The sequence below is a fragment of the Leiobunum rupestre genome, chromosome 7 (genome assembly GCF_980474605.1).
Source record: "Leiobunum rupestre chromosome 7, qqLeiRupe1.1.hap1, whole genome shotgun sequence".
Classification (NCBI taxonomy): Eukaryota; Metazoa; Arthropoda; class Arachnida; order Opiliones; family Sclerosomatidae; genus Leiobunum; species Leiobunum rupestre.
In genome coordinates, this window is record NC_143390.1 from 9,547,472 (window position 1) to 9,557,632 (window position 10,161).

Consider the following 10,161-nt stretch of genomic DNA (forward strand, 5'->3'; position numbering starts at 1 on the left):
AATATTTTTCATCAGTCATGGCTGTTGAACATAGTTGAATTATGCTAATTTAAAATTAATAAAATTCAATTCCATGAAAAATAAAGAAAAGTAAGTACAAGAAAGCGGACTATTTATATTATTTTAACACGAAAATAATTAATTTGGTTGATTAACCAAGGAAATTCATTGAAAATTTTATGAAATGGCCGAGGCTTAAGGAGGACACGATAAATTAAAAATATGATGTAATCAAAATATTATTAATCCAAGATGTAATTAATATAAATTAGAGAGGAATAAATTAAAAAAATACGAGGAAACATTAAAGTAGGTAAAATGAGATTAATGTTGCATTTTTAACAGGTTCCTATCTAATCTTTTCTGGGTTTTCAGGTATTCATGGTTGAGATCTTGTTTTTTTAAGGGAACTATGTATGCAGAATTATATGAAAAAAGATATCATGTTTTGGTATGCAGTTGTACATGGAGAATCTTCGGTAGCTTTAAACCATTTCTTGTCAATTCTTCGATAAAAGCTTAAAACTGGTGTCAAATACTCATTCCTCTCTTACACAGCGTTTCATTATTAAGGGTCCTACTGTTGAATAAATCAAAAAGATCCTTCATGTGGAGAAGGAACTCAGCGGTGAATGTGCTATTTAATGTCAGGTCTCCTAATCCCAATGAACGCTGTTTGGATACAGCTGGAAACACTTCGGCTGAAAACTTGGGCTGCTAAGCTAACTTTCATGTTGGAAAATGCCAGTATCTTGACATTTTTGTATTTTAACTTATGAGCACCGCGGAACTTTCCAATTTTTTTTTGGTCTAACTCAATAAAAATATTCTAGGTCCTTCCAATAAACTAAGTTGCCTTCCACCATAATTGTATATTTTTGGAAATTGTTTCTAACGCTTTTTAAAAGATGAGGCGGATCAAAGAAGAAATACATTTTCCTGCCATCAATTTCAATGTAAGGCTTTTCCCGTGGTTATTCTGAGATTTTTAAATAGATATTTTGGTTGCCTGTTCCTTGGTCGCAAACTATGGCTTTGACAAGTAGGCCATTATTTTCAAGGTGTTTTATGCATTCTTTAAGGAGCAGTTCCAAAGTCTGCCCAGAGCAAGCATCCTTAGTGAGGAAGTAACCAATTGGTTTTGTTTCCATTTGAGTTTTATGCCTTTAGCCATGAAGACAAGGGCCTGATTTGCGTACTGCTTGGTTCTTCCATGTGGCCCATAATCAACAAAGCCTTCGATAATTTCATTGAATTGGTCAAGGGTGAGTTTTTCTTTTAAGCTCATTTCATTAAAAAGAAACTAAAACCACTTTTTCACTTAGTTTCTTATTCTGGAATTTCATCTTCAAGGCTTCGAATGTTTAATGATTAAAACCAAGAGCAATTTTCATGCGACAAAGCCCTTTCTCCAAGGTCCTTTTCGTTGGACGACGTAACACAGCTTGCCAAATCCTATATGCTTGGGGCTTATAATAGAATAGAGAAAGTGACCATTTCTTAAGCTTTGTGGAATTCCTCCTTCCCTTTTTATTTCTTTGTCAAAGTTTCAAATCTGAATCGAAGAGTTCTTTCGAAAAACCAGTTAAGAATCTCGAATCTTTTCACTGTCTGCCAGTTTTTCTTTTAAGCTTCTTATTTGTTTCTTCATTCTTTGAATTTTGGCATTTTGCTTATTGTATTTTTCTAATAAGTCTTGACTCTCTTTTTGTTTTCAATCCTTTTACTTGGACAGCCTGATTATTGCTTTGCTTCACTGAAACTTCACCTTCGGCTTCTACATTTAGATGTGCTGTAAATAATTTGAAAAGCCCTTAATTAAAAAATAATATTTATCATACCATATTCATTGTGGTTGATTATTACGTAGGTGTTGTTTGGATTGATTATTTTGGTTGGATTGCAAAAGCTATAACTGTGATCTAGTTGTACGCGTTTAGCTGTCTCTATAAAATCCGGGTTTAAATCCAAAATTATTTTTCCATTTTGATTCGCTGTAGGCCTTGTAATGTTTTATCAATTAAAATCCGATAGCTATCAGAGATACAAAGTCTCTTTTGAATTACCATTTTCTGAAATATCCAATGATGTAGTCATTAAGACTGAAAAATGTTGGAACAGCAGATGGTGTGAGCCTATTTTTAGTTCTAATATTCATAAAACTGCTATCGCGCAAATTCTATGGTTAACGTGTAAATAATCCGCAGTTTTATTTGTAGGTCCATCATTATTTAAATTTTTTTTCAGCCACAAAATGGAATTAAAATGTAGATCGAGTTAATATACCAATAAGCCTATCTAATGAAAATGCTAAGTTACCAGTCTATTTCCTTTGGGAACTAAAAAAAAAGATAAACGAGAATTTCTGGTTTTCGATGTTTTACAATTTAAAACGGAACCCAGGCATACTAAACTATATAAAAACCTTGTGAAACTAGCATTAAAAATCTGGAAAGTTTTTGCTTCTCTTTTAAACCTAACATCGAAACGCGCGCGCTGTGAGACCGGAGCCACTGGTAGCGCCATCATAGAGATAAAAAGGAAATATAGGCACTATAATTGTATATACACCAAAAACATTTAAAACTTCATTCTGACCCCCTCTAGCGAAGTTGTCACCGCGAGTGCCAACCCCTCGGCCAACCCACTTTTCGCTAAGGTTGTAGAGAAAAATACTTGGGATCGGCAGATTACGTGGCGCCATCGACGCGCGGTGAAATGAAATACATTACGCATTTTTGAAAATCAACTGTCATTTGATGCAAACAAAGGAAAGACAAGTATTATTAAAGTGACAAGTCGTAATTAAATATTTAATTGAATATAGAAATCTCCGCCTAATACTAGTTATTCTGCCAATCGATAGATGGCGTTGCAAATTCTGCCCATCTCCGCTTTCATATATGCGCGGGGGGGGGGGGGGGGGTTGGAGTGGTGGTCAAAAACAGGGGTGCCTTAAAGCGGGAACCTTTCCCCCTCTATTTCTTTTCTATCTCGATGGGCGCCATCACACCATGGAGAAAGGTGATCACACTTACGACCGTAGTAGTGTATAGTTCCCTTTTTTTTACGTACCTTGGGTAGTAGTTGACATTTTTGCAAAAAAATAAGTTAGTATGCTTTTTTGAAAGAAAGACGCTTCTCATAATCTTTACACTCTCCGTAATTATGTTAGAAATCGATAGGGAAATTTTGAGGGAATTTCTAACATTGGTGGCCTTGGCCGAAATATAGAAAATGGAATTTAAAATTTCCCAAAGTGGAAGCACTGCTCGTAAATATGGCGTCTCCTAAATAAGTTCGTATGTACTGGGAATAAACTTTAAAATTAAATGTTTGCTTATTTTGTTTAATGAAAAAATATACAACGAATAAAAAAGGTAATATTTTATTAAAAAAAAGGAACATAATAAACATTTTACAATTACATATATATCTTTGACATTTAGGAAATCATTAATACTGAAAGGCTTTCAGCAAGACCGAGGTTTAGGAACTGTTAAAACTCGAGCATAGGATTCGTAGGAACTCATTTTGTGTAAAAAATCATTTTACATATCAGTTCTATGTAATAATCTTTTTCATTTTCTTCTTCCCTAATCTGTTTCCTTGTAATTTTGGATTCAAATCTTATTTGCTATTAACATTATATTTAAATATTTTATCTGAATAAACATATGATCCCTTATGTTACACAGGATCATTTATTTCCGCAATTCTGGGATTTTTAAAGGAATCATATTTGAAAGATTCGACACTAATTGGTGGTGTCTTGGGTATTAAGCCTCGCTGATTATTATTATCATTATTCTTTTCTTACGTTATCTCCATGGTAAGCTTTAAACTCACGTACAAAATGAATATGATGGTTTAGTCAAACCACCGAATGAGAGTTGGTTTATGTAAGAAGGAACACAATTTATGTGATCCGTTTGAAACAATTTTTAGGAGCAAATTCAAGGTATTATGAATAAAGGTTTTTAGCAACCCAACCAGGAACACAAACTCTTAATCTATTTTTTTTTTAAATTTCATTCGTTTGGATTTGTGAGTTTTAACTTGAATTTCTCGACTAGTTTCTACCCGTGATTTAAGTAATAATTATTTTAGATGGACTCCCATCATTTTTTGATAGGTGTATATTATTTACTTCTCATGATTTGCCAGTAGTTTCACAATTCAACATTTAATTTAGTGATCCTCGAAGTAATTCAACATTTTATCAATATGATCAGTTCAATAACTCAACTCATGTGTCAATTCCAACTACTCCGGAACTAAATCCTTACTAAATGTATGAACTTGTTAAAAAAATATTTTAAAGTTATAATTTAAAGGATGAACTTTCAACATTTCTTACAGGCGCACCTAATTCGCGTGGTTCTTCTTCAATTTCACAATTCAACACGCCATTTAATGAATCTTGTAGTAATTAACCATTTCCTCAACAATATCCTTCAATATCTATACTGGGTAAGTTCTAATTGCGAATGTAATTACAAAAAATTGTAGAAAAAATATTTCTAATGTATTGTCCTTTTTGGTTTTATATAGATATGACTTCGCCAACAATGTCTCAAGACTGTCCTCCAACACCAAGTAAGTTAAAATTGTACCATCTTCAATAATGTTTAGAAAAATATGTGCTTTCTTTTTGTTATATACAGGTGTAACTCCATCAGACAACACACATTACATTGGGTCATTTTCAATTCAAAGCAGCTCAGGTATGATTTCATCCAATAACTTGTTCATTTTACAGAAATATGAAACTTTTAGTAGTGAAATTAATTTGGGGCTGGAAATAAATTTATTACATGTAATTTGATGGAAGATTTTCTTTATAAAAAAAACAAGATGTTTGGATTTTTTTCTAGACTTAATAAAAAAATGAAGATGAGTTTCCCTTTTTCAAAAAGCCAAAGAAACAAGCTTCATTGATAACACTGAGACTACTACTGCAGGGTTCCTGGCCGAGTTTCCATCGGTCCCTTTGGAAATAGCTGACAATTTAAAAAAAAAGTTAAAAACACTTCCAGATGAAGAAGGAAATAGATCCTTATTCATAGGTTTCTTTATTTTTATTAATAATATGAAAAACAGTTTTAATTTAAACAATGGGTTTCTCATAATGTAGACTTGATATTTAATTGAATGCTGAGGGAAGAAAGTTACTGACGTTGGAAGAAGAATGCTTTTTTCTATGATTTAGCGAAAGTCTGTGAAAAGCAGACGACGTTTCAGACAAAAGAACAAAATTGACATGTAGCGCCATCTATTCTCTATAATAATGGAGTACCCCTTGAAAGGGTTCTTTCCCTCGGATTAAAACAGTGTATGGCATTATTTTGGTTTTGTAATGCCTATGCGCATAGAAATCTCATAGGTAACTAGAATCAGAGAGTGTAAAGATTATGAGAGGCGTCTCTCTTTCAAAAAAGCGTACTAACTTTTTTTTTCCCAATAATGTCCACTACTACCGTAAGAGCGATGGCGCCACCAGTGGCGCCGTTCTCACGGCGCGTGCGTTTCGATGTTAGGTTTAAAAGAGACGCAAAAACTTTCCAGATTTTTAATGCTAGTTTTACAAGGTTTTTAAATAATTTAGTATGTCTGGGGTATATTGTTCCGTTTTAAATTGTAAAATATCGAAAACAAGAAATCCTTGTTTATATTTTTTTTAAGTTTCCAAAGGAAAAAGACTGGTAAATTCGCATTTTCATTAGATAGGCTTATTGGCATATTAACTTAATATAAATTTTAGTTCTATTTTGTGGCTGAAAAATGTAAATAATGATGGGCTTACAAATAAAACTACGGAATATTTACACGTTAACCATAGAATTTGCGCGAATCATTTCATTGATGCCAGTTCCATGAATATTAGAACTAAAAATAGGCTCACACCATCCGCTGTGCCAACAATTTTCAGTTTTAAAGACTCTACACCATTGGAAATTTCAGAAAATGGTAATTTCAATTCAAGCCTTGCTACTCCTCTGGGAAGATCTAAAGGATAATTTTGGTTTTAAGTTTTTATTAACGGACAGGATTAGCCAAGCTTTTGTAGATAATTTTCTTGGATCTATAAGACAGAAAGGAGGCAACCGTGATCATCCGAATCCACAACAATTTCGAGCTGCATACCGGGCTACATCTGTGAATAATCTCTTGAAACCACCGGATTCTAATTGCATTGATGATTTTAAACATTGACACTTTTAAAACTGCAGCTCCAGAACCGGATGAAGATTTCTCCAATTTTGAAAATCGTCCAAACGTGCTAAAACAAAATGTTCTTAGTTACATTTCAGGATATCTAATTCACCGCTGCTACTCAAACCTTCAATGCTCTTCTTGCATAAGTCAACTCAAAAAAGACAATCCAATTGTTGACCCAACAAATCTGCTCTTTTACTTTAAAGCTTTCAAAACAGCAAAGAATTCTTCTTTCGGCAGCCTCATCGTACCAACTGATAGTTTCTTCAAATTTGTAATGGAGACAAATGAAGTATTTGACACCAGTTTTAAGCTTTTATCGCACATGACAAATATTAAAGGACGTTTGGAGAGATTCATCATTCAAAGAATTGACAAGAAATATTTTAAAGCTAATGAAGATTCTCCATGTGCAACTGCATACCAAAACATGATATCTTTTTTCATAGAATTCTGCATACATAGTTCCCTTAAAAAGCAAGATATCAACCATGAATACATGAAAACCCAGAAAAGATAGATAGGAAACTGTTAAAAATACAACATTAATCTCATTTTACCAACTTCAATGTTTCCTCGTATTATTATTTTAATTTATACCGCTCTGTTCTCGTTAAGCCTCGGCCCTTTCATAAAATTTCCAATGAATTTCCTTGGTTAATCAAACAAATTAATTCTTTTAGTATCAAAATATTATAAATAGTCCGCTTTCTTGTACTTACGTTTCTTTATTTTTCATGGAATTGAATTTTATTAATTTTTAATTAAAATTAGCATAATTCAACTATGTTTAACAGTCATGACTGATGAAAAATACTTTCCGGATGTTTACAAAATTAAAAAAAATTCCAGTAGCGACATCGTGTGTCGGATAGTATCGTAACCTCTCCTATGGGCGCGCGCTCTCAAAATCTTGTACGAAATTTTAACGTTACGGGAATAGGAAGAGACGCCTCTCATAATCTTTACACTCTCTGCTAGAATGCTGCCGCCTACGGCCGAGCTTATCGCCAGTTCGTTATGAACCTTCGGCCAATGAGAGACCGTAGAGTGGTTTCGCCAAGGAGGATAATAATCCTCCTTGGTTTCACGTAACTATAGCGGGAGTTAGCTGTTGTTATTCTCTCTGGTGACACTAAATTCTTGGCAGAACCAATCTTTGAGCTCTGATTGGCTGAGATCTGGCTATCGTCTGCCACGGCGTCTGGTTCATTTGCAAGTTACACGACAGCATTCTACTGTTACCTATGAGATTTTTATGCCTATACGTAACTAGTCAAAAATGGCAGATGAATATTATGGCGTAAAAAACATTGAAAGAACTCCGAGAAGAGTTGAAAAAGCGAAGGACCAAAGTTTCAGGTCGAAATAAAGGATCTAGTCGAACGGTAAGTCATATTAAAGGTTTGAAATTTACATCTCAGTTTTAAGCCTTGATTATATAATTCATTTTTACATAGGTTTTTCTTCATAGTGACTTGAAGCTTTATCATTGATTCATTGTACTTCACAATAGTATGCCTTCTACAGTATGTGTAGTGTCGTTGCCCAATGGACGTTGAGGTTTTAAATTTCCCAAAAATTCAAATTGGGAGTAAGCGGGTTCATATTGAATGATTAATAGGTTTAAGCAAAACCCTCAAGATTTTAAGGGCTACAATACATATATCAAACCCAGCTTGGTTCAGAAATATGTTTTGTTTGCTCAATGCTTTGTAATTTCAGAAAATGTAGTATTAGTAAACGCTCCTGTCATTAAGAAAAAGCTTTTCACACTCTTCAGTGGCTTATTTGCGGATAAGTCTTCATGCTTGTATGAAGTCTTTTCCACTTTTAGTAATATTCATATACAACCATGTCTGTTATATTTATAGCATGGAGGAATACATGTTTATAATATCATATTTTAAGTTTTGAATTTTAGTCGTCAAGTTTAAAAATTGTTTTGGTTTTATTTCATTTTCAAGAAAGAAATGTGCCTTATACCCAGCAGTATCGATGGAATTTGTAAAATAAATAAAATTAGTTGGTTTTGAAATTCTTTATTTAATTCACATTTATTTATATATATTAGTGGAAACTTCAGATTTTATTTTATTTAAATATATTTTGAATGTACAGTTCTTTTGTATAAAGTAAATAGCATATTTAAAAAGATTATCTCGGGTAAAAATATTTTTTTTTAAAGGTGGCTTTAAATAATATTCAAAACATTGCACTGATATATCTCACATTTCGCTTATGAATTCCTCATCTCCCTCTACGTTAATGACAGCAAAAGCTTTGAATGTCAATATCACAAACTCATAATAATAATCGGACGTCTGCTTTGGCATCAAATCTTAATCGACAAGTTTCAAATAGGGAACAGTTTGGTCATTTATGACATTTGTTTCATGAAGCATACGAGTATTTTACTTCAATGACTGTATCATCTCCTATTAAATTAATCCATCAGGAGAAGCCCCAACAAAGGCGTAGTTTTCCAATAAAAGTCTACATTTTCCAACAACATTATCAGTTACTTCCATATATCTTTTATTGGCATCATTTTTGTAACGCCTACCATTTAGTAAGACTCTTAGTATTAAATTTTGTGGGGGGGGGGGGTTAATTATGGAATTTACCAATTTTGGTATGTCCCTTCTGTCAGATAATTAGCAGATGGTCCCGAACTTTGATATTCATAAATGGCAGGTTTGTATTTGCGTTAATATCCATAAAATTTGAGGTACCAGGCATATCCATAACATGCTCATCTTTAATATTCTCTTTCTGTCATAACTTAAGAGCCTGTCCTGTAAAAATGCATTATATAAGCAAGGCTTAGAACTGAGATATAAATTTCAAACCTCTAATACCACTTACCGTTCGACTAGATCAATTTTTTTTCTACTTAAAACTTTTGCCCTTCGCTTTTCCAACTCTTCTCAGAGTTCTTTCAACGTCTTACCGCCATAATATTCATCTGACATCTTTAACTAGTTACGTTACGTTACCAAACCATAATAATGCCCCCGGATTACGCCATTACGGAAAAAACGCGTCGTCTACTTAAAGGACCTCTAGCAGAGAGTGTAAAGCGACTTTACACTCTCTGCCTCTAGCTCGGTCACGCCGCGTGTGGCAAGAACCAAAGATAATATAACTACGTACCCTAGATTCGAAATCCAGCTCCTTTCACGTAACGCAGGCTCTTACTGAGTTCCCGGCGGAAGTCGGAAAAAACTGCCTACATGGAGCTGGCAGGGCTACCGACATCTAGTTAAAATGTAAAGTTTTAGTGAAAATGGCGCTGTGTGTTTTTGACTCGCGGTTTTCACGATACCAGAAATTTTTGCGTTATATTGTTTTAAAACAATAATGGATCATGCCTGTAGCTCTAAAAATGTTTCTAAACGAAAGAAAACTAAGGGTGAGTAATATAATCTTGAGATATCTATTGAAATTCCTTATTTCTCACCCTGCTATGGAGCCCGATTTTTCCGACTTCCGGCGCGAACTCAGTAAAAGCCTCACGAAAAAACGCGCTATCTAGAAACGCCGTGATTTCGAATCTAGGGTACGCACTACGTACTGGTTATATTATGTTTGCCAGAACCTAAGCTTAGATCCCCATCAGGCTGAGAAATAAGGATTTTTTTTTTTAAACTGGACCTGTGGCCAGTTACTGTAGAAGGAACAACACAGACTATAAAAGGACTACCAGTTACACTTAAGAATATACTGTAACATCTTCCCGTTTTATAATAAGAGTTTCAAAGAAAGTTTAAACTTTAATGGGTTCTTTGAAACTCTTCCAGATCTAGTCATCTCAGCAGTGTCGGACTCATTAGCTGACTTCTTTTACATTGGCATTTGGCAGAGTTGTTTTATCTGGGAAGTTTCTGATTAGAAATTTCTTGGACCGAACATTCAGGATTTACTTGAGTTTGATCAGTC

General features: G+C 33.9%; 1 protein-coding gene and 3 long non-coding RNA genes across 16 annotated transcripts; 2 read left to right on the forward strand and 2 right to left on the reverse strand.

Moving 5' to 3' along the window:
* On the forward strand, positions 1-1,937 carry LOC149934377 (uncharacterized). 7 transcript variants are annotated; one of them, XR_016472178.1, is made up of 8 exons: positions 1-90; positions 161-309; positions 376-479; positions 559-747; positions 834-956; positions 1,062-1,265; positions 1,326-1,584; positions 1,736-1,937. It is a non-coding gene; the product is annotated as an uncharacterized LOC149934377 (long non-coding RNA). The 7 variants fall into 7 exon arrangements; XR_016472179.1 differs by having other exon boundaries at positions 161-313; positions 1,326-1,937; XR_016472176.1 differs by having other exon boundaries at positions 1,326-1,937.
* A 1,347-nt stretch (positions 1,938-3,284) lies between these two features.
* On the forward strand, positions 3,285-5,836 carry LOC149934378 (uncharacterized). Of its 4 annotated transcripts, none has more exons than XR_016472263.1 (8): positions 3,285-3,380; positions 3,450-3,568; positions 3,699-4,294; positions 4,363-4,473; positions 4,555-4,599; positions 4,668-4,727; positions 4,878-5,069; positions 5,138-5,836. It is a non-coding gene; the product is annotated as an uncharacterized LOC149934378 (long non-coding RNA). The 4 variants fall into 4 exon arrangements; XR_016472264.1 differs by having other exon boundaries at positions 4,196-4,294; XR_016472265.1 differs by having other exon boundaries at positions 3,450-3,538; positions 4,196-4,294.
* LOC149934379 (uncharacterized) lies at positions 5,324-7,184 on the reverse strand. Of its 4 annotated transcripts, XR_016472260.1 has the most exons (6): positions 6,942-7,184; positions 6,780-6,871; positions 6,644-6,688; positions 6,344-6,532; positions 6,148-6,283; positions 5,324-6,085 (listed from the first exon to the last, which is right to left on the reverse strand). XR_016472260.1 is itself a non-coding variant. In XM_090153990.1 (5 exons), the coding sequence occupies exons 3-5, from the start codon at positions 6,680-6,682 to the stop codon at positions 6,206-6,208; spliced, it is 306 nt and encodes a 101-aa protein (XP_090010116.1). In that variant the 5' UTR covers positions 6,683-6,688; positions 6,784-6,871; positions 6,942-7,184; the 3' UTR covers positions 5,324-6,205. The 4 variants fall into 4 exon arrangements, 2 of the variants coding, with proteins under 2 accessions (XP_090010116.1, XP_090010115.1); XM_090153990.1 differs by having other exon boundaries at positions 5,324-6,283; positions 6,784-6,871; XM_090153989.1 differs by having other exon boundaries at positions 5,324-6,283.
* Positions 7,185-8,245: 1,061 nt separating this feature from the next.
* On the reverse strand, positions 8,246-9,378 carry LOC149934380 (uncharacterized). Its single transcript, XR_016472284.1, has 3 exons — positions 9,088-9,378; positions 8,847-9,017; positions 8,246-8,781 (listed from the first exon to the last, which is right to left on the reverse strand). It is a non-coding gene; the product is annotated as an uncharacterized LOC149934380 (long non-coding RNA).
* Positions 9,379-10,161: the final 783 nt, after the last annotated feature.

Coding starts and splice junctions, on each gene's coding strand:
- LOC149934379 (XM_090153990.1), bottom strand. CDS start 6,682: ATGTATGCAGAATTCTATGAAAAAAGATATCATGTTTTG. Junction 6,533..6,643: donor AAAAAAGATATCATGTTTTG/GTATGCAGTTGC, acceptor GTGCGATAAAAG/CTTAAAACTGGTGTCAAATA. Junction 6,284..6,343: donor ATGCAAGAAGAGCATTGAAG/GTTTGAGTAGCA, acceptor ATTTTGTTTTAG/CACGTTTGGACGATTTTCAA.